The sequence below is a fragment of the Ooceraea biroi genome, chromosome 4, assembly GCF_003672135.1.
Source record: "Ooceraea biroi isolate clonal line C1 chromosome 4, Obir_v5.4, whole genome shotgun sequence".
Classification (NCBI taxonomy): domain Eukaryota; kingdom Metazoa; phylum Arthropoda; class Insecta; order Hymenoptera; family Formicidae; genus Ooceraea; species Ooceraea biroi.
This window is the reverse complement of record NC_039509.1, coordinates 1,489,052-1,512,030: the sequence shown is the minus strand read 5'-3', so window position 1 is coordinate 1,512,030 and position 22,979 is coordinate 1,489,052. Positions and strand designations below refer to the sequence as shown.

Below are 22,979 nucleotides of genomic sequence, written 5' to 3'. Positions count from 1 at the left end.
TAAAAATAAATAATAAGTAATAAAAATCAGTAATGATTAGAGTGAGCCGAGCTGACTGACGTGAGGCATATTTGACTTTTAATAATCGACGTTTAATTTTAATAAATTTAAATTCAGACTGGCAGGAATTGAAACAAATGTTTGTATTTTCAAGTCTGCCTTTTATGACAAAGAATAAAATGAGGTAACCTGCTATTGGTTAATTCAAATGAGGAGGTTATATCTGACATATGATGGCTCGTTAAATACTTTCCCGCTCGAAGTCAGTTCTTTTTGTATATGTATTATTAAATTAACATGGCTATACGTTTGCATATTAATCATAAAAATTTAGATAATCAAAAGGAATCTGAGTTGCACCTTATGCCATGTAAAATTCACGGGGATGAATGCGCGAAAGTTTCCTCTTTCTTCAAACCTTATATTCGCGAGATAAACGACGAATGTGAGTACAATGTAATACAAAAATTATGTTTCTAATATAGCTAAAAATGCAAGTGTCTGAAAACTAATTATAATTAAGTATATTCTTAAATATCATCAAATAAATCCGCTTATTTTATTTTTCTTTTTACTCTATTATTCTTAACGCAATAACATGAATCTTATTTGATAGGTTAAGTAGATTTAATAATGAAAATAAAACATTAAAACTAAAAAATCGGAAGAATAAAGAAAATATAATATAATTTTATTTTGTACAGATTATTATGGTTCGTTCCGTGGTTACCTGCTTCAAGGAAAGAAAGTAATTATACCTGCTGAATACAAAGGCATAACGTTTATAGAAAACAAGAAGGCAGATACTGAGAATAAGGACCGGCATTTGTACAATACGGGTACATTCTCACAATTCACGTACTGGAACTACGACAGGATACCATCTAAGAACGATGCCCTCGCAGCAGCATTAGATTGGATCGATATAGCTGAAGCAGTAAGCTATTATTTTATCAGCAATTACTACTTATTAGCTGTTAACATCCTAATAACTCTTCTGAATAATTTTCAGTTACATTCTCCAGAGATATAAGTGATATTTCGAAAAGGACAATTGTTTTAATGAAAACATTTTTCCGATAAAACATTTGATTGTATTTGTATACTTTGATAGAAAAGGAAGACCGATAGATATAATAAAAGATATATTTTTCATACAACAGATTTATTTTTACATTCTTCATAATTCGATGATTATGCCACAAATAATGAGCATACAATATATGCTGCGCGTGAGAATCTATAACTGTAAGATGTGTAAAGAGACATAGTGGTGATGTTGGTACGATCTAGTTAGCAGTAATATTCCAAGAAATAAAGACAGTGTTTTATTTAGACAGTACCTGTGTGTATGGGCTTCATTGTCTCGTTTAATGTAACGGTATAGAGCTACAAATATATCATGTGGCGCAGATTCTTCCAGAGACACAAATCTGTTCCTTTATGTAAGATTACCATGTTTTATTCAATCTCGCATTCGATTGTATATTAAATGCATTTAGTGCCATTGATAGCTTACGATATTTATTATAAATTAATAAGAGATTATGGTAGGAGTGCTTAGCGTCTGTGAGCATTCGTACATGCTATCTTAATTATGCTGATGCAAATGTGAGAATTTTACAAAATACACTTTTTCAGAATACAGAATGTATATTGAGCTGTTTAGGCCAGAGAAATAATCAATTTTTGCAACAGCATGTATTATAAAAGTGTGCACAATGTCTGCTACAAGTTTTTCGTCTCCGTGATACGTAGGATCATTGGCATTGAGAGGAGATGAGCGCACCTTAAACAAAATACGACTGTTACGTTAATTTCGCCTTATTATTACAATACAACAGAAACGGAAAACGGAATTAAATTAAATTATCGCAGTCTTAGAATTTCCTTCGGCGCTATTATTAAAAATACTGAGGTATTACACACTTTTGTAGAACTAATCAAGAAAAGACCCTGAATATCGCGCATCGAATCACGTAAGTTTTTACGTTCGTCCTTACTTCCTAAATTATTAAGTCTCGATATAACAGAATAATAAATATAATAAAATACTTTTGTTCGTGGTACTCTTTCTTGAATGCTTAACGATAGATATTGCTAATAAAATAACTTCTTGTTCTAAGGGACCTATTTACAGTAATGTTATAGATTTCTAAAAAGCTACCCTAAAAATAGGTCCGCTGCACTTATATCACTTTATCTCACACATGCAGAAGCTCACTAACGTTTACTCGTTGCGTAGAGTTTCGGAAGTAAATGCTTGTCGTATGGAGCCATTAGAATTTCGTTACCATTATTCATATGCTAAGCTAAACATATATAATGATCACATTAGCTTATAATATATTATTTTCACGAGGATTACGTTCTAGATCAGATTATCGCGATTTTGGCAATATATGGCGTTCTATAAAATTTATAAATATCTTTGAAATTATACCGAGAAATAATGGATAAATAATTCACGACTTTCTCTACTACTGCGTGATACCTGTAACATTTTCTTTCTTTTTTTGTACCCTGATTTCAGATGTGTACATGAGACGATTGAATTTCTTAGAACGTGAGATATGTCACCGTTTAAGTGTGAATTCGAAACTCATTTCTATAAGATACTCGCGAAAAACTAACACTTTTGGCAGTGGTTGTGATATATGTATACATAGATTCATAATCATCTCAAAAGGTCGGTTCGTATAAAGTACGAGACTTATGGCAACAGGCAGCATATAAGTAGAATATGAAATCTTTGGTATTGTCCACCCAGCTTCGCCTGGGTAGTTTTCATTCACAAATTCAATAGAATATCAAAAAACTATTGTATAAATGCCACTCGTGTGCGTAATGCTGAAGAAATAGAATCGACACAACCGTATGTTTCGTAACTAAAATCTACAAAATTTCGAGCCAGATTGGCAAATAATACGCTCGATCCCGGTAGAACGGACGTTACATTACTGATCCGTGTTACCGTAATTCTATCAAATTTGTACATTCAATAATTCAATATCAAATCAAGCTATTTATACGTGCTGAAAAGTGCCCAACTCATTGGTTTGCTCCTGATGAAACTTGTTCTGATCCTGCTGCTGCTTGATGAAAGCGCTAAGCCGATTCAGCAGAAATTGTTTGTCGTGGCCTTCCAACACCAGCTGATTCTTCAGTACCGTCACCATGTGCTTATTCGCTATCGATACCGCGTAGTAGTAGTAGAGCAGTAGAGCGAGAACGACGAATGCTGGTATACCGAAGCCAGCCGTGCCCAGGAAAAACAGGCTTGACTGCAGCCAATCGGGGAACTGCGAGAACGTCATGATCAGCAACGTCCACACGGATTCCAGTCCGCGGAACGGGCCGCACGACTTCGAAGGCATGATCTCGGCGATGGAGTAGCCGACTGGTATCATCGCCAGAATGAAGGAGACCAGCAGGATGAACATGAAGAAGGAGTTCGATCTGCTCGCGCGGTAAATCTTGCTTGACGGCGTGCTGTTCACCAGACAGGTGAATCTCTTTACGTAAAACAGCAGAAGCGTGCCAGCGACCGCGACAATCGGCAGCAGCGGAACGAAGAAGCAGCCGAGCCAGCAGATCGTCTGCGAGTAGACGATGTCCAGCACGTGCTTGGGCAGATCGAACTCCTGCTCGCCGATGAAGCGCAGCACCTTGTTCTCGGTGTGCCGCGCGATTAACGAGCGCGGCAGGTTGACGAAGAACGTCATGAAGAACTGGATGAAGAGATCGGTGGTGTACAATTTAAAGAACTGCTGGCCAATGAACGTCTCCCAGCACAGCGGCTGCTTCTTTTCGTTGTTAGCGCACTCGTTCTCCGGGATCTTATCCGCGACCAGCCTGTACAAGGATGTCAAGAGGACGACGAGGGAAGCCAGTCGGAGAAACACGGTTCTGAACAGCGTCATTCGCACAACGTATGGCGGACTGTACTTCTCTAGGGCGACCAAGTAGCGAAACAGAAACGGTACTGCCAAGTTAAGTCCGACGATGCAAATATACGGCAAGAATTCGAAGAACAGATGAGTGATCTCGGATATCTTGTGGTCTTGCGCGACGTACGCCTCGCCCAGCTGCTCGAACGAGAACTCGATTATGTGATAAATGAACGCGCCGCAACTGCCCAGCACCGTCAGGACCAAGAGATTGACGAACAGCCGTATGAAGAACAGCTTTGTCTTCTCCTCCCTCGTGCGGTTCTGTCGCTCCTCCTCCATCCGCTCCGCTTCCAAGAATGCTTTCATCTCGTTGTACAGCGCCTTGTGCTTCACCCCTGCGGACTTCTCATTGTGAATGCAGTAATCCCACCCGCCGAATATTAGATTGCAGTATTGATAAAACTGGCCCTCGCCCTCCACGACCCTCTCCTTGAAACCTTTCGCGGCGGATCGCACGATCGCTACCAGACTGACGATGAAGACGCTGATGATGGCGCACATGTAGGACAACGGCGAGTTGTAGAAGAAACCTGCGTCTGCGCTCTCATAGATCCTGTGCGTGTACGAGCCATAGAACAGCAGGGTGTATTCCAGGATACCACCGCCTTGCACGATGTCAGTTATGCTGTTACTCTTGCCGGTTGTCATGTTCCTGTACAGTTCGGAGCAGCAGGCCACGCTGGCGGTGTTGTTGTTAGACGAGCACGTCTCGTCATTCGGTGTCTCCAGTAAAATCGCCGGCAGCATTATCAGCAAAAATATGATCGCGAACAGGAATAGATTCAGATACACCAGCCACTTGATGAACAAAAAGTACGCCACTATGCCCATCCCGAAGTTTCCGCCGATCTTCTTAAGGCTGTTGCTCCATGGCTCCATCTTGGAGTAGGCTTCCTTCATCCTGATGCGGAATTGCTGCCAGGCTTTCCTGCGTTGCCACTTCAGCTGCTCGAAGCCTTGAAGTCTCAATTTTGTCGCGCTCTGAAGTGGACGAGTGAATCATTTTTAGCAAGCTACATTGATTAATTATAAATACATGTAATTTTAGCAAGCTACATTGATTTATCTGTGCCGAAATTAGAAAGAGATAAGAGTCTGCTGAAATACCTGTAATTGATTCTTCAACTGTATTTTCTGGGACATGCACACGGGCATAGCCTTGATCTGCATGATCTCCTCCCAAGTGCGCTCCTCGTTTGACAGGTTCTCCGACAAGTCTGGTAGCATAGACACCGCCGTGTCGTGTATAGTGGTCGACATGCGCCGTGACGTGGTTGTGCCACGGGATCTGGTGCTCGTGCGCCTCCTCAGCGTCGTCTTCGGATCATTTCGGATACGTTTTGCCGTGGCTGTGTCCAAACAGAAAAGTGTATGTGCAGCAAAATGTCACGAGCCACTGTTTCTTTCGAGTGGTTCTCGGATTGAACTTACCGACACGAGATTTCTTGCTGGGCAGCAACGTCGCTATGTGTGAAGGATCCCTCTGCAAAGCCTGCTGGAGATCCGCCTCTATAGCCGCTGGATAGCTCTCCTGATAGAATTCAGCACCAGCCTCCTCCCATCCTTGTCCCCTGTCGCAGCCCCTCTTCTTTCTCTCTCCGCCCGACATTTTCGGTATCTAGGATGCACAATAACTATCCAATCTCGCTTTGACAATACGGGTGCACGTGAAACGATCGCGATCCCCAAACGTTGATTTTGTACAAACGATCCGTGTGGCTCGTCACATCGTTTCAATCATTCCAGCTGTTTCTCCAATCCTAGATCTCACGTTGAATTCCTACATGTAGCTCGAGGCAGCCGCAGATAAATAGATATTGCTCGACGACGACGACGATGAGAGCGCATTAACTGCAAAAAGATGAACTATTGTTATGACTAATTGTCTTGGAACTACAATGAGATAAAGCAATATCAAAGTATATGTACACATGTACACATGAGCAGTCACCGCGAGATCTTCCGTAATCGTCCAGGCGGAATGTCAACATATAGATACTGATGATCCTGAATAAAAATTTATCTCCAGCTGTAGCGGATATTATGATCACCAGCTCGTTAATACTGGATGCACCGCTTCGATAGCGTGTGCATTGTCACGCGTGAAAGCTTCATGGAACTCGTACTGTCTAGAAATCAGATCAACGTAATTCACAACACCGAGTCCGGCACTTCGGTTTCTCCGAGATCACGACGAACGAGAGCTCCGCGACAGCTCATCGGAGTAGCTTCGCGCGGCGGCATCTTGTTTGTCTCAAACGTCAAACTCGCAGCAGACGGCTAAATATTAAAAAGCTGCCGAACGCGAACCGCGAGAGCCTAGATGGCGTCTGGCATACTCGGTCGTTGGAAACAGAAGGAAAAATATGTGTCCTGAAATATTTTTATCTAAATTCAGTTCTATCGTACAAAAGTCTGATTTATTATAATACATGATTTGTTGTTTCTAAAAATAAATTTTTAAAAATATTGAATTATGGAAATAGAAAGAAATATGCTCTATATTCTTTAAATTGCTCACGTCTCTGAAGCGTATTGCAAAAATACATTCATGACCTCTGCGTGTTCTAAAACTCATCAGAAGAATGTTGTAGCTTTTTGTTTCTATAAAGAAAATTAGTAGATGTTGACGTCAATAGAATGATAACTTATATTTTTTATTTCCTTTTTTTAATCACAATATTAATATATGACAAATCTTATTCTGACATACACAATAAAGTGTGATTGTTAAAATAAAAATCTTCGAAGCTATTATGATTTATTTTCATATATTATAAATCAATTTCGGGCATTCTTCGAATGTTCAAATAATAAAGAACATGTTTACACAATAACTGCACTTTTATTCATTTTCAGTTTATATAGATTTATATAACGTAATTAAATGTTTCAATTCACTAGTAGCGAAATTAAAATTATCAAACTAATTGCAGATAATAACACTTTTCAGTTTATTGTTTCAATGCAATAGTACAATAAAAGATAACTATAGATTGTTAAATAAATACGATTTAGAAATAATTTAGGAAAAATACGTATTTCAAGATCATCATTTCACTAGACGTATTCAAAACTGAGTTTCGAGCAAGACCAAACTCATATTCGTCTTACACACGAATAATAATGTAAGCGTAAGTAATAGTGATTACTAATTAAGATATCACTGAGATTATTATGCATTAATCTTACATATTAATATCATGACAATTTCCCGCGTGATAAATCTTACACCCATCATTGAAAACAAACAGCTTCAGTATTGTCCTCGTCCTCTACCTCTGTTATAGCCGCCGCGCTGGTAGCTGTTCATGCCGCTATTATTGCTACCTTGGTTCCATCCACCCTGAACTCTGCCACCTCTTCCTCCGCCGCTCTCTCTCCTGTCCTGATAATAGTTACCCCCGCTGCGATTATCACCCCCGTAAGAGTCTCTTTGGCCAGAGTGCTGCGACTGCTGATAATCGTAATTCTGGCCGTAACTTTGACCGTAATTTTGACCATAATTCTGACTATAATTTCCGCCAGAGTCTCCCCTGTATCCTCCGTCTCCTCTACTCCCACCGCCAGTGCTCCTTTGATAACCTCCTGCGTCCCTATGATCCGGATAACACTCTCTATGTCCATGTCCGGAATATTGCGATTGCTGATAATCCGTATTTTGGCCGAAATTGCTGCTGGCGTCTTTATGGTCACGATAACCGCCGCCGCCGCCACCTCCTCTTCCTCCTCCTCTGCCTCCTCTATCTCCACTGCTTCCTCCTCGTCCACCTCCTCCTCTTCCACCCCCTCCTCTTCCACCCCTACATGATATAATTGCATGATTTTAATGTAATGTACATTAATATAATATTTTACCTCTTTAATGTAGTTATCGTTACTTTATATAATTATTTTATCGACTTACCGGAACGATGGCGGTCCCTGGACTCTGTCTTTTTGCCACGGAGGCATTTCTGGTGGAGGTGGTTCCTGCTCGTACGGTCTTCCACCTCTGTCCGGTACCGCTCCGATGATCACACTGTTAATCTTACTCCGCGTATTCTTGCGAACGCTGGCGTTGCTCGTTTTCTCGATTACTGCCAGATCATCCCTTGCTGCAAGCAGATCGGCCATGCTCACCTTCGGTTCGCTTTTCATTGTCTTCCTCTTCTCCTCGTATTTACTATTCACTTTAGCTTCCTGCGACTTTATTCTGTCGGACCACTAGCAAATAAAATTGAGTAATTATATTTTAAGAACATGATCCTAATTTGCAAAAAAGCATTCTTTATGGTATAGATTCTTACCAGGAATGATTGAACTGTGACATCGAGGCGTTTCAGCAACATTTCACGACGAATTGTATATTCTTCGTGCATTTCCTTCTGCAAGTCAGCCAATTGCTCCCATTGTTTAGCGGAGAGCTCAACATCTATGAGCGGCTTACCCAGGTGATCTGGTGGTACAGTCTTCAGCTCCTCTGACAATTTAGTTTGTAGTCGGGAGAACAGTAACGCGGGCGTGATGTTGTCTGGTGGCTTTTGGAATTTCAATGTTACCAGCATATTTTTCAAGTTCCTTGCCGTATCACTTTCATCCTGCAAGTTGCATTTTGTGATAATCTATGATACGCTACTATAAAAATAGTTGACTATTATAATAATTAATAATTTATTAAAAGAAATATATTTAACACGTTTTGTGTGATATGCTAGTTTTAACTTTTATAACTTTTTATTCAAGCTAAATTTATTAGTCATCCATATTGTCATATTTTTCATACATATGTTAATGACCTATGTTTTATAATATTCACAAGATTATAAAAATTATCACATTAAGAAGAAACTTTAAATAAACAAGAACAAAAATGATTGTCTAGAGTTAAACAATTTATGATTGGAGAGACATATAACGTTTTTTTGTGTCAAAACACATTAAAAATAGGTGAGTTTTGTCAATTATAATATTAAATACTCACTATTGTAACTTCCATCTGTTTTTCCTCTTTAGGACATTTTACCTCTAACAATTTAGCAGCCATAAGTTCAGTCACTAAAAATTCTATAAGAATAGCTCTTTCAGACTCATTAGCCAGTCTTTGATTTACATGTCCAGTCATCAATTTTTCATTTACACATCCTATCTCCTTGAGAAAGAAACTTAATTCTAAGAGAAAAGAACTGGCATCATCCCCGCTTGTTGTGGCATGAACAGTCTCATCTATATCAATAAACGTTGCTAGTTGTTCGGTGAACCAAGCTACAAGACCAGTGAAGTCAGGTGACTTGGCACCACCTTGTAATGCCTGCGATAGCTTGTCAGAGTCGAGCACTGGCCCTGTATACCTGTAAAATTATGAAACATGTAAATTTTCATGAATCTTCAAGAAAATTTTATAAAGAACAAGTCTGACATTCTAATGAAAGATGGATTGCCAATTGGTTGCTCCAAGAATCTAAATTCGCAATCTTTCTGCAGAATTTAAATGTCCCAACTGCGAATTTTGCGATTCAAGCCAACTTACCCGACATCCTGCAACATGTGCAACAGTTTTTCCTCCATATCGACCGCGTCAGTCCGGCAATTGTTGTTTATTGAACAAGTACGTAGAATCAAGTGAATGAATATTACTTCTTCGAATATTATTTAAAGGTTAATCGCGCTGCAACAGCAAAATATTTGATCACCGCGATTAATTGGAATCTTCAAAATTGCTCCAATATGTTGACAACGTCGGACGATTGCACAAAACCGGCACCGGTTGCTTAATATATATTTATATATATTCTGACACGGATCAAATTGTACTCGTAAGGAAGAACCCCATAGACATAGTAAGATCAGAGAGGAACCTGAGAGCGGCCATGCCCCTGTATTTTGTGTAAGGGTGAATTCACACCTTGGCAGAATAGCAGAAAACAGAAAAGCAGAAGCCAATCAGAACTCGCGCTGGTAGTCGACAGTACATTCTGCTTTTCTGCTTCTATCTTTCCGCCAACTGTCGACTATCCGCGCGAGTTCTGATTGGCTTCTGCTTTTCTGCTTTCTGCTATTCTGCCAAGGTGTGAATTCACCCTAACGCTGTTCGGCCGTAGAGATCCTCTATATGGAGGGTCTCTATTCGGCCGCTGATTCGAGCGCCATCGCATCCACTTTTTGTGGTATTCCTGAAAATCCAATCATGCCAGGCCTGGACCCTGGTTGCCGTGGGCACGTATTCCAAGTGTATCGGTATGTGTCTCCGTTCATTATATTTATTGTCCGTTAAAATTTAACGGTCCACGGACATCACGTACACTTTTAATTATAAAATAATAATAGGTGTATTTTGATTACAACTGCTAGTGAAATAACGTTTCCTCGTTTGTCCATAGATTTGTACAAGGACGCACCATCGTGCACTTTCAAGACCGTGAGCGGCGTCACGCAAGTCGAATTTAGCTCCTGCGAGACCAAACTGTTTTCCGCGTGTCAAAAGAGCCGCGAATTGCTGTGCTGGGACCTCCGTAATCCTGGTGACGTACGTTCTTCATTCGTTCGAGGGGAGACAATCGGATACTAATCAAAGGATACAGTTTGACGTTACGTGCAACGGCAAACAGATGATCTCTGGTTAGTTAATTGGTAACTATGTAACCGAACAAGCGCATTCTACGATGCTTCATTAATCTATCGACGTTATATGTTCCATAGGTGGTACTGATGGAAATATTACTGTATGGGAACTGCCAGACGTCACGGAATATGGTGAAAATTTGAACCCAAAGTACAAGATAAAATTATCTGAGGATTGTATAAATGGAACGAGCTTGCACAAAACTTTACCGATAGCAGCAACCAGTTCCGGACAACGTGGTATTGAGACCGAGCACAGAGACGACAGCGTAAAATTATGGGGGGCCCTTTGACAAGACATCACACGACTGTAAACAGACCTGTAAATACTTGATTTTATGGCTCCGTTATCATTGACAGTACTCGTGCTGACTTTATCCAAGAATTTGTGGATAAAAAGGACAGGACAATTTTGCCAACACTGACAATAAGCAACAGAACAGTCTGTATGTATCATATGTATTTATATAGAGTTATTGTTGTTAGTATTCATACATCTGTAAATATATATTAGGATATTAGTAATTTATATTTTTATATTCCATAGTTTTATTTCTTTTTACAATGGAGAAATGGTATAATTATTAATAATAAACTTCTTTTAACGACCCTTCTCACTGGCACATTTATTCCATTAAAAAATTATATAATTATTATTTCTAAATCCATCAATTGCTAAAATGTTACATTAATAGTAAAAATTTCGTTCGCATATATAAAATTGGAAAACACTTATGAAAGTTTTATGTCGAGAATTTTCAATTACGTTAAAAAAGTGCGTCGATATGTTATTAACTATGTCCTGATTTCTCGTGCTCTCCCGCACATGCGTATCACTATACAAAGGCTCAATATAACGTACGGTCTCTTATAAATACACTATGTAACAAATATCTATGTGAACAATAAAGGTGTTAGTTATTTTTCATATGAGATCTCATGATCCTTGGCATTGAAAGAAAAAGTGTTTAATTAATACGATATATATCTCTCCTCTTTGATTGTTATGCCTCTTTGTACATTTGTATTTTTATATTCCATAGTTTTATTTCTTTTTACAACGGAGAAATGGTATAATTATTAATAATAAATAACTTCTCACTGGCACATTTATAGAACTTACGAGGTTCTAGTGTATCCAATGAGATAAGATCGCCATCAAATGTACGTTTGCCTCGACTTAGTCTTGAAGGACTCTTGCTTCGACGTTTGGCATGCGGAGTCATAGGTAGCACGGGTTTGTTTTCGGAACACACTAAGCATGTTTCAGCTGTAAGAAACTAAATAAACGTACAAGATGGTAAATCAATACAAGTTTAATTATGTAAAACAATAAGTTCCGCCGACATTTTACCATTAAATTGAGTTAAATGTGACGCTTTCGAGATGATCTTCTCCTTGAAGCAAGAGTCCTTCAAGAGGCAAACGTACATTTGATGACTCGGAGACAATCTCAAATGAACTGGAACGAGATGACGAGGAAATAATAAGAGTACTTAGATGTTGACATCAACTGACTCCGAACAAAATGAGGAAATAATAAGAGTACTTAGAGATAGAATCATCACGACAAAGGGTAGCGTGAAGATTAAAAGGACGAACAAATTGGTAAAGCTGTAATATTTTGTTATTATTAGCAATAATAACAAAATAACACAGCTTTACTAATTTGTTCGTCCTTTTAATCTTCACGCTACCCTTTGTCGTGATGATTCTATCTCTAAGTACTCTTATTATTTCCTCATCTCGTTCTGAGTCAGTTGATGTCAACAAAGGCAACAATACTTTTCTTTGTAAAAAGCAAACGAGCTGACTTAAATTTATTTGACACAAATAACAAGAGTGAGTGGAAAGTCGAACCGTCAGAAGAATTAAATACAAGTATCTCTGGTAATAGGGAACAACCAGCGTTAATACTCTCTTCCACGCTTAATTCGTTCAACTCAAATAAATTGAAGTCAGTTCGTTTGCCTTTTACAAAGAAAAGAGTATTGTTGCCTTTGTTGACATCAACTGACTCGGAACAAAATGATGAACAAATAATAATACTTCGAGATAGAATCATCACGACAAAGGGTAGCATGAAGATTAAAAGGACGAACAAATTGGTAAAGCTGCTTTATAACCATGTTTTAATCAGTCTAAGAAAGTTTTATTTCAAAATCGATCAACACTATCACGATGTTCCCTTGTTAGGTCCTCCGATTTCTTTAATATACTTTTACCCGGCGTTTGGCCGGAATTAACGTACGTTATCGTATCATCCAATTGGACCTCGGATGTCTTACACATTTGACTTATCTTCATAGCTGCAAATGGACTCCTTAGCTTTTTGGTCGGAATGTCGTCGGACGGTGAACGGCTGATGCCAAGTCGCTGCTGTTGCTCCTTCCTAGCGTTTTTCTTGCTACGACTCAGCGTGAAGTATAGGAAGCAGGAAGAGAGATTCTCTGTATCGTTGCCTTTGTTGACATCAACTGACTCAGCTGAATCAGCCTCGCGCAGTGGCGTCTTCGTGTTATTATCGTCCAATGAAGGTTGTCCCTCTTGCTGGGCATCTCTCTCTACATTCACATGTTTACTTGACGCTGTTATTGTTTCTTTGATTACAAACGTGCCATTTAGATCGGAAACTGGTTGTTCCCTATTACCAGAGATGCTTGTATTTAATTCTTCTGACGGTTTGACTTTCCGCTCACTCTTGTTATTTGTGTCAAATAAATTGAAGTCAGTTCGTTTGCCTTTTACAAAGAAATCTCCTTTCTCCTGCGGGGTTTCTTCAACTGGTACACGACCAAGGAGAGGCAGTTGTTGCAGTCCAGATGGAGGTCTGAACTCATGATTAGCGGGAGCAAACGATTTTGCTTTCTTCTTATTGGATCTTCTTATCTCTGTTGAAAAAATAATTTCTTTTTCAATACAACATTGCTAAGAGAAATAGCTTTCTTAAGATAAATAATCATAAAAACAAGAGCGAGTAATAAGAAAACTGTATGTATTTTATTATATGAACACATTATGTAGTTCTTTTTTTATTTATTGATAAAAAGAATTTCTTTTATAAAAAAAAATGTATAGTTCATAAAATAGCGGCAAATGAAGAAGAATGAGAAGATTCTAAAGCGCTCAAATAACAAAAATATGGAATAATTTTGAACGGGATTGATGAGTAAGATTATCTCGAGAAAAATTGGCAGAATCGGTTATCTCAAATTTTATCGCGATAATACGTGCCGTGCCATTAAATAATTGAATATTTTGCTGAAGGCTCACCGGATTCCAAACTCGGAGGCACCGAGACGTCCTGCAGCTCACGAGTTTGATCAAAGGCGTGCGTTCGGCTCTCCCTGCGCGTTTATCTTGCTTGTAGGCGCGTACATTTCTATTGTGATCAACGTCGCCGAAACTTAGTCGCAGATTCCTGTATTGTTGTTTAAAATTCGACATCTCGCGATCGCCAGCCCGATAAACTATCACGTACATGTAACCACGTGTAACGGCACAACTGGAAATGACTTCAAATTTTGTTATGGCGCTGAACGTTATAGGCGGACGTGCGCCATGCCTCTCATTGGCCAGTTCAAACTAGGGAAAAAAGTTCCACCAATCCAAATTAAGGCAGAAGCGCAGACTTTGGGTGCGTTCCACTTAACGCTCGCAACGACCGCGAACATCATTCTATCTTTATTCAATGTTCAGTGAGCAATAAAGACAGAATGATGTTCGCGGTCGTTGGGAGTGTTAAGTGGAACGCACCCTTTGGGCTCCCGCACGGGCGTATCCCGTTTTCGACACATAACGATTGGACACCAGATGACGGGCGAAGCCCGTCTCCTCTAGAGTCCCTATAATAAGAGTCTTGCCATAAGGCGATCTAGGCAAAATCCTGCGAGAGAGAGGGATACATTTTTCCAATTGCTTACACATCTTAACATAAAAGCATTTTATTGGCTATATATTATCTTGTAAGGTTTTTTAAATAATATATAGCTAATAAAATGCTTTTGTGTTAAGATGTGTAAGCAATTGGAAAGCACCCATTGTCGTAGCGTCTTATCATCGGTTGTAAATTGGGCTGTGCAGACTGCTAGGCCGGCTTTTAGAACTAACCAATCAACATCGAGTGCCAGCGGAAAATCTAGTAATGTTGTCCAACTGTTGAGTCTGCTGAATGCGGCCAATGGTAGGCAACAGGCAACAGGAACAGGAAATAACCAATCGCGTTGCTCGATTTGGTCATCCGTACTCAAATCGTGTAACGCGATTGGTTATTTCCTGTTCCTGTTGCCTGTTGCCTACCAATCTACCATTGTGTCTCCGGCCTTATAGGCGTCATCACGATGCGTGTACTGTAGCGTTTTTTTTTCCGAACGAGAGAAGCGAGAGTTTGTTTTGAGTCGATAACGACGTCGGGCATCGCTTTTCGTTATTATGGCAATGCGCTCGGTTTGCGAGAGCGGCGTCGTTCCGCGTCGCCACGGTGATGGAATCGCGCAGCGGCGGTGAGCGTCGTGCGACGGGATTTAATTGAGCGGGACTCTGTGCGTGGCGTTTGTGCGTGTGCGACGATGTCGCGATGCACCGAGAGGCCTCGTCGCCTCGCAGAGCAACTCTGCTGTCGAGGAAGAGGCGCGTCTCTGTTCACCGTTTGCTTCCTCGCGTTGTGTACGCTGCCGTCGTTGTTTGGTCTCGCGAATACCGCCGCCTTGGAGGTGAACGACAGGATGGATCATTGTCCGGTCGAGTGTGCCTGCCTCGGCAATTTGGTCGCCTGTACCGATCTGCAATTGATCGAGGCACCCAGTGGTCTGCCACCGTGGACGGAGATTCTGTGAGTAAACATTGTCGATGTCAATCGTTGTTGCATCATCGTCTGCTGAAGAAATTGATGTTGTTTATGTATCACAATTTTTATTTTTTTATTACAAAAGGAAAGCATTAGATTGAGAGTATTTTGGTATATTTGTACGTCATCTCGGGGAAGAGGAATACTTTGTTGCGCTTCTAAAAGTCTAAGGATGATTTATGATGGGTTAGGGATAGGATTCTAAGAGTTGAGCTGTATACTTTCTGTGTAATGTGAGCCAACACAAGATAAGATAGGGGAGGAATTTATAATGGGAATAAAAATAATTGAAGATAGAAATACATTTAGTTTGCAACGGGCAATTTTTATCATTTATTTACCATTCACATAGATTCCAAGTAATTAATGATAAAAAGGCAATATCAGATTAAATATGGTAGGCTGTATTTGTTGTAACAAATAGGTGATTGCTAGTTTAATAATAATAATTAAGCGATATTTCAACAAATATTATGGAGCTATAAATAATATTAAAGTTATATTAAGTATAGTTAAACATGTGCAAATTTTATTTTTATTTTACAATAATAATTTATAACAATTTTTTTAAATATCTTTTTTGACAATGAAACATTGTAGAGCAGGATATTGAAAATGCAAATTGTAAATTTGCATTTAATTTTGAATGAAAGCTGATAAGCAGTCATTATGCAGTAATTTATTATTTATTGGATGATTACTGTTATTACTCAATATTGTTCGGAACCGCCGAATCAAAAGGAAGTAATATTGCTTGTTATGGCTGCATGTGGGTCACTTGTTTCTCCACTGCACTAAATGGTCAGATTGATGAAACTGTCTCCACAGATACATGGTCAGGTTTCTATAGCCATATAGGGTGCTGTGTGTGATGATGGCTGATCATTGTATGTCTCCCAGAGTCAAGGATAGCAAGATCTAAGTAGGGAAGATTTATGTCTATGCTCTTTAAGGCATTAAAGAGTATAGTTAGTTGAGAGAAATGGATGTTTGTCTTGTACATGTATCCAAGTAAAAAAAAACAAAAATATGTCCTCAAAATAATTTACAAACTACAAAATATAATTAATTTCTAATGTGTTTGTATTTTTGTCATACTATCTGTTATTCATTAGTGGAGCGTTTAAAGTCGATTTGTTAATGTATGCACTAATGTTCATCAATTAACATCATTTTATTATAAGATAAAAACCTAAGATAGATTTTATTTTTAATTATTTATTTGTACAAAAATATTAAGAGAGGACAAATGGATTCATTATATAATTAATTATAGAATAAACGAAATATATAATTTATTATTTTTCAGAGAATTAAAGGGCAACAATATTGCTAACTTGGAGTTCGATTCACTACTTCACTTAACAAAACTCAGAAAATTGTAAGCACATCTGTTCCTTAACGTTGACACATAAAAATAATCAGTTCAATAACTCCTATATAACTTAGATAATATTATGTGTGATCATTGATAATTTCAGAGATCTAAGTGCTAACAAACTCGGAGATAATTTTACCATTGCCTTGTCAGATATTGCACAATTACGCGAACTTAAAGTGAATAAAAATCACTTGACGCAAGTGCCAGATCTTGTATTCGTTAAGAATATTACTCACCTTACGCTGTAAGTATTTAGCATATGGACAATAAACATAGTTTTGACGTGATCTGATGCAAAACAATTAATACTATTTATGTAGTGAATCGATGGAGACGCAATTGTTCATTGTCGTAATTGTCTTTTATAGATCTCATAACTTAATTACTAGTATAAATGGAAATGCATTGCTCAGTTTGCAACAGCTTCAGTATCTGGATCTCAGTGGGAATAAAATAAGTGTCCTTCAAGAAGGATCTTTCCTTGCTCCTAATCGCCTTACGCATCTGTACGTATCTCAATCTTTTTAGAAGTCTATTATCTACAGTAAATACTAAAATTCTTATCTGACCAATTTTAAAATTTATAGAAACCTAAATGCGAATCACATAACGGCCATTGAAAATGGGACTTTCGATAATTTGACTTCACTGGAAGAACTTCGTTTGAACAAGAATAATCTGACGCAGTTGAAGGATCTGTTTACAAACTTGGGAAAACTACGGATACTGTGAGTATATATCTTATTATATTTTTCTATAACATTTTTATGCATAAAATTGTACATTAGATTTATTATTTGGTGTGTAGGATCGTTTGTAATATGCATGCACTAAAATTACAGGGAAGTAAATAGGAACAATCTTCAACGAATCCATACATTGAGCTTCAAGAGTTTGACGAGCCTGCAGGAATTACAACTGAAAAGAAACAAGATTGACACGCTGGAGGATGGCGCTTTCTGGCCACTTAAAAATTTGATTCTACTACAGCTGGACTTCAATATGCTGACTACCATAAAGCACGGGGGCTTGTTCGGATTAAATAATCTGCAGAAACTCACTTTGTCGCACAATCGGATCGCAGAGATTGAATCTCAGGCGTGGAATATATGCAGAGAATTAATAGAGATGTTAGTATCGTTTTTACACTTGCAACGAATAATTTATTATTCGACTAATGAGACGTTATAACGACTCGTGCGCCTGCAAATTAGTAATTTTGAATATTTATCGTTATTTCAGAGACTTGTCGCATAACGAATTAGTTTCTATAAACCGGACGTCGTTTGAATTTCTCATGAAACTGGAGAAGCTGAAGCTGAATCACAATCAAATTACATACATCTCAGAAGGCGCGTTCAATTTTACGAGCAGCCTTCGTATTCTGTACGTATCTTTTATACATTTTGTAAATATGTGCTTCACGTATCACCACCGTTATGTACATATTACAATTACTACTTTCGCTTGAAGGGAACTTCATTTCAACAAAATATCCTACATAGTAGAGGATATCGGTGGCGCATTTTCGTCACTCGGTCAGCTATTCAAGCTGAATTTGGCGCACAATGGAATAAAATCTATAAATCAAAACGCTTTTACCGGGCTCACGCGCGTCACCGACCTCGACCTAATGGGAAATAACGTCACGTCCATCCAAGAGAACGCGTTTCTCCCAATGTCTAGTCTGAACAAACTCAAGATGAATACCCGTAAGTTCCAGTTTTATATCATAAATAAGAGACATAAAATCAAATGTAATATATTTATTCTTTATTATTCTATTATTATTTTTTTTTATCGATTATTTCTTTCATCTCCACACAGGAGCACTGGTTTGTAACTGTGGACTTCAGTGGCTGAGCATATGGTTACAAGAGCATCGTAACAACGAGGCAGAACTGCACTGTGGTTATCCACACTGGCTGCAGGGCATGTCGTTAACTCAGTTACACCAAGGGAATTTCACTTGTGGTTAGTAATCTATTGCATTAACATCTATTTTTACATGCTTATAATATCCGAATTATCTGTTAAACACTTTTGCTTTTTTTCATTTTTATCTTTACGTTTTATTAAAATTTTTTCTAAAACTCGCAGACGAGTATCCAAAGCCACGGATCATCGAGGAGCCCGGGAATCAAATGAGCATTAAAGGGGATAACGTGACGCTGGTTTGTCGCGCCACCAGTACCGCCGACGCGCCGCTTCAGTTCACGTGGAAGCACGACAACGTGCAATTGGACAGCTCGTATCTGCAGACCAACATCGGTTCTTCCGAGAGCGGGGTGACCGAGGCATCATCCATTTTACATCTTATCAACGTTACTCATGCTAACGCGGGGCGATATCAGTGCATGGTGACGAACAATTATGGAACTACGTACTCCGCCAAGGCCAAGCTAAGTGTATTAGGTAATTATTTCACATAATTGTTAACTATTAATCATATACAGTATTTAACCAAGATTTTAGTTTTAATTTTCATTGAAGTTGTAGAAACATTTTTATTTTACACTTTATCACATTATTTATACGTATTTATGCTACATTAATAATATATATTATTATAAAAAAATATCGCTGAGGCTCTTTAAAAAGAGCCTATTTTAATTGTGATTTGTCTCATATTCTTTGCAATGATTCCCTCTTAATTTTCCAAATAACATTACACATTTTCCGCGCAGTTTTCCCGACGTTCTCTAAAATTCCGCACGACATACGAGTGACGGCCGGAAGCACAGCTCGCCTGGAGTGCTCCGCCGAGGGACAGCCACCGCCGCAGATTGCCTGGCAGAAGGATGGAGGGAACGATTTTCCAGCTGCGCGGGAGAGACGGATGCACATGATGCCAACGGACGACGTGCTCTTCATCGTGGATGTGAAGATGGCTGACACTGGGATCTACTCCTGCACCGCACAGAATACGGCTGGCCTTATCGTCGCAAACGCTAGTCTTACCATATTAGGTAAAGCTTCACTTTCCTCTATCCGCGCACCGCCAATACCTGAAAATATAAAATATACTCTGTATTTAAATGATCTCTTGACTCCTAGAAACGCCGTCCTTCGTGAAGCCAATGGAGAACAAGGAAATAATGGTCGGCGATTCGATCGTGCTGGAGTGCATGGCCAGCGGCTCGCCGCGTCCGAAATTGTCGTGGCGGAAAGACGGCTGCGCGCTGCAAGCGACGGAACGTCATTTCTTCACTGCCGAGGATCAGTTGTTGATCATCGTCAACACGATAGCCAGCGACGCCGGCAAGTACGAGTGCCAGATGAACAATTCGCTGGGTAGTGTCGTCGGTGCGTCGTACCTCACGGTCAAACCAGGTAATTGAATTGTAATTAACAGGGGATTGTGCCGCATCTGTCTGCCTGATATCGTATTTATTTATTCTTACGATTTACAGCGCCGACTTCCATTGAATTAGACGAGGGTGACATCCTCGGGCTGATAATAATCACCGTCGTATGTTGCGCGGTCGCTACGTCCGTGATCTGGGTGGTCGTGATCTACAAGACCAGACTACGGCTGAATTCCGCACAAGACGCTGACGCACAGCAACCGGCGAACGCACTCGCCGCACCGGACGCGCAAACGCAATTGTATCTGGACACGAGCTCGCAGCATAGCAAGGACAGCGGGACCGGAGACAGCACTAACCCCAGCAACGATCAACTGCAGTTGTGTCTACCCGGTAAGCGAGCCTCAATCGACAGAATCTGTAGGAGTATCTTAGTATTATCAAAATCTGAGATAGAATTTTTTAATAATGATTAAATGTGTCTATAAAATGTTATAACGTGTATCCTTATCTTTGTTCCAGAAGAAACCGCAACTAGCGCGGCCAATAACGAAGAAGAGATGGGAACCATAAACGTCGACGATCCGCTTTTACATTACACGAATCACGAACGACATGCAAACGAAATCGCCGATAGCGTGGTGTAAAGCAGGGAAACACAAGCTGGGACACGCTGGTAGATGAGGTAATGCGCGTGACGTTTCCGCAGCCGGGACGGCAGCGAGATTTCCCGCGCAGAGAAAGTAAAAGTATTCGGGAACGCGACTTGTTCGATCGGAGATAAATGTTCTGCGAGTCGTTCGAATTGTAGCGAGCTGTAGTATTATAAGAAGCGAGGATGCAACGCGCCAGTTCCACTGGATCAGCGAATCACGGCATAAGTACAAGAGAAACGATAGCGGTACACTCATAACGTCATCGTCATCGTATTTATTTCTGACTCTCGCGACGCAGTGAATCGGACGATACGAATTGTAAATAGCTAAAGTAAGACTCTATTGTAACTAGTATTACCGTAGTGCCGGGCGTAGTGTGTGGCACAAAACGCAACGCTCGTACAATCGTCGAGCGACGACGTCCCAGGGAAAGCTGGCGAATCGTACAAGAAGAAGAGCTTGAGAAAGAAAACTCGTACGTTCAAGAGACCTTGATTATTGTACGACCGTTGCACGTTTTCACGTGGTCGTTACGATGCGAGGACATTACTATAAATGCCACATACATTAAACCTGCCTTTTGTGATAGATATTTATTCTAGAATTATTATTACGTAAAATTAGGCGGCTATTTATGCGAATATACAGGAAGTCATTTTCATCGCGCGGTTACAAGCGGGTGGACGCACATCTGTACACCAAAGCGTTGACTTTATATACCTTGCCTCCTTTCATTTCTTACTCATCCGATCGGGCGTGACAGGCATCAAGCGGATATTCTGGATTAATTTAATTCATCTATTGATCAAAATGTTGCTCACTAATAGATATATTGTGTTTCTAATGGTCTTAAGCTTCCGTAGGCATTTTCGTTAGTATTAATATTTAATAAGTTGAATTGCATATGAGACTTTACGAATAATCTTCCATGTACTATTATGTACAGTTGCTTTCAGTGTTTGAGTAGTGTTTATCGGCATATCCCAGTCTCTTGTTATTAGGAAAGATGTAAAAATTTATTTGTTTTCCCTTGTGATTTTATGTTTGCATTACCTTTTATCGCGGTTTATATAACTGATAGAAAAGAATTAGACTGATACCTCCATTCTATGATGACGATGTGTAGCGAATTTTGTAAAACAAATATTTCGCAATCACACGTCTTCTTCCGCCTAAAGAGAAATAATTTTTTTAAATTTATTCGACGTAACTTAAATTTGTAAGTGCATTTTATTTCATTGTTCGATTCAGGTATCGTATACACTGGGAGATCGATGAAATAAAATTAGGAAGTGACATTTTTAGAGATTAGACTCTAATAGGCTTTTTCGTAGTATATTTATAGCATATTTGTAGCAGAGTTTTTACTTATACAAATTTATATGAATCTTCGATTAATTCGATATACATGTTCTGACTTTATAAAGAGACAAATTTTAATGGCGCTCTTCTTCAAAGAAAGGAGAGAAAAAATGTTGTTTACTATGAAAGTTCGAACAATAATGTGCAAGTGATTATTATGAGAATATAAATTTGAATGAAAGTCTTTACTGCACCAAGCGGATATTATCGGGAATATAAACTTTGCGATATATAATCTATATATTTTTCTATGACTTATATTGCAAAAATTGAATCGCATAAAATTCGCACAAGACGAAGAGCCAGTACTACTACTTAATTAACCGCAGTTGCGGAATTCCTTCCACGAGTTATGATTATATATATATACATATATATGCATGTATATATATAATGATGATTCTAATCTATACAAGTGTCTGATATGCGCAGATTATAAAGTGCTCATTATGAGTAAAAATCAAGTATTGTAAAATAAAAATAGTCCATAATATTCCACTTATTTGTGTAACTCATACGTACTCATAATGATATGTATTTAATGGACGCGAGAGAGAACAATTATATGTGAATGGGCCGTGAAAATCGAGAATACGTTTCGTTTCAATAAAGTCTGTGTAGAATTTTCTCCTTGCTAACGAGTAACGAGTATTACATTGTATAGTCAACGAATAGATGCTCTATTGCGACATGGTTTCTTGGCTTGCGCCCGTGTGATACACCAAATAAGGCATCTGTTTTTCATTCAGTATTTTCCTTGTTGTTAATATAGTATTGTGTACAAATACAAATAATAACCTATAACATACTTTTGATGCGTCGTTATTTATTTTCCCACCAGCGGAGCATCACTTACCTATGATAAATTATTCC

At 39.0% G+C, this 22,979-nt stretch overlaps 5 protein-coding genes and 1 pseudogene across 10 annotated transcripts; 3 read left to right on the top strand and 3 right to left on the bottom strand.

Annotated features, from left to right (window-relative positions):
* Positions 1-13: 13 nt before the first annotated feature.
* On the top strand, positions 14-1,156 carry LOC105285585 (ribonuclease H2 subunit C). 2 transcript variants are annotated; one of them, XM_020033686.2, is made up of 4 exons: positions 16-262; positions 335-445; positions 705-937; positions 1,013-1,156. In XM_020033686.2, exons 2-4 carry the CDS (start codon positions 364-366, stop codon positions 1,031-1,033), a joined length of 336 nt encoding a protein of 111 aa, XP_019889245.1. In that variant the 5' UTR covers positions 16-262; positions 335-363; the 3' UTR covers positions 1,034-1,156. The 2 variants fall into 2 exon arrangements, with proteins under 2 accessions (XP_011348158.1, XP_019889245.1); XM_011349856.3 differs by having other exon boundaries at positions 14-445.
* Positions 1,156-6,292, bottom strand: LOC105285586 (transmembrane channel-like protein 7). 3 transcript variants are annotated; one of them, XM_011349858.3, is made up of 4 exons: positions 5,883-6,292; positions 5,385-5,804; positions 5,061-5,302; positions 1,156-4,934 (listed from the first exon to the last, which is right to left on the bottom strand). In XM_011349858.3, the coding sequence occupies exons 2-4, from the start codon at positions 5,560-5,562 to the stop codon at positions 3,027-3,029; spliced, it is 2,328 nt and encodes a 775-aa protein (XP_011348160.1). In that variant the 5' UTR covers positions 5,563-5,804; positions 5,883-6,292; the 3' UTR covers positions 1,156-3,026. The 3 variants fall into 3 exon arrangements, with proteins under 3 accessions (XP_011348160.1, XP_011348162.1, XP_011348161.1); XM_011349860.3 differs by having other exon boundaries at positions 5,385-5,819; positions 5,905-6,292; XM_011349859.3 differs by having other exon boundaries at positions 5,905-6,292.
* A 305-nt stretch (positions 6,293-6,597) lies between these two features.
* Positions 6,598-9,795, bottom strand: LOC105285584 (protein FAM98A). Its single transcript, XM_011349855.2, has 5 exons — positions 9,463-9,795; positions 8,917-9,283; positions 8,243-8,533; positions 7,861-8,159; positions 6,598-7,756 (listed from the first exon to the last, which is right to left on the bottom strand). The coding sequence occupies exons 1-5, from the start codon at positions 9,498-9,500 to the stop codon at positions 7,210-7,212; spliced, it is 1,542 nt and encodes a 513-aa protein (XP_011348157.1). The 5' UTR covers positions 9,501-9,795; the 3' UTR covers positions 6,598-7,209.
* A 270-nt stretch (positions 9,796-10,065) lies between these two features.
* LOC105285610 (telomerase Cajal body protein 1-like) lies at positions 10,066-11,481 on the top strand. Of its 2 annotated transcripts, none has more exons than XM_026969098.1 (3): positions 10,066-10,169; positions 10,313-10,550; positions 10,632-11,480. In XM_026969098.1, exons 2-3 carry the CDS (start codon positions 10,541-10,543, stop codon positions 10,844-10,846), a joined length of 225 nt encoding a protein of 74 aa, XP_026824899.1. In that variant the 5' UTR covers positions 10,066-10,169; positions 10,313-10,540; the 3' UTR covers positions 10,847-11,480. The 2 variants fall into 2 exon arrangements, 1 of the variants encoding a protein (XP_026824899.1); XR_003406464.1 differs by lacking the exon at positions 10,066-10,169 and adding an exon at positions 10,214-10,230 and having other exon boundaries at positions 10,632-11,481.
* LOC113561818 lies at positions 11,158-14,078 on the bottom strand (annotated as a pseudogene).
* A 777-nt stretch (positions 14,079-14,855) lies between these two features.
* On the top strand, positions 14,856-22,919 carry LOC105285582 (leucine-rich repeats and immunoglobulin-like domains protein 3). 2 transcript variants are annotated; one of them, XM_011349854.3, is made up of 14 exons: positions 14,856-15,384; positions 16,709-16,780; positions 16,881-17,024; positions 17,149-17,286; positions 17,368-17,508; positions 17,623-17,910; positions 18,023-18,166; positions 18,254-18,492; positions 18,608-18,754; positions 18,881-19,195; positions 19,468-19,749; positions 19,838-20,113; positions 20,194-20,481; positions 20,614-22,919. In XM_011349854.3, the coding sequence occupies exons 1-14, from the start codon at positions 15,122-15,124 to the stop codon at positions 20,733-20,735; spliced, it is 2,859 nt and encodes a 952-aa protein (XP_011348156.1). In that variant the 5' UTR covers positions 14,856-15,121; the 3' UTR covers positions 20,736-22,919. The 2 variants fall into 2 exon arrangements, with proteins under 2 accessions (XP_011348156.1, XP_011348155.1); XM_011349853.3 differs by having other exon boundaries at positions 14,857-15,384; positions 20,611-22,919.
* The last annotated feature ends 60 nt before the right edge of the window (positions 22,920-22,979 follow it).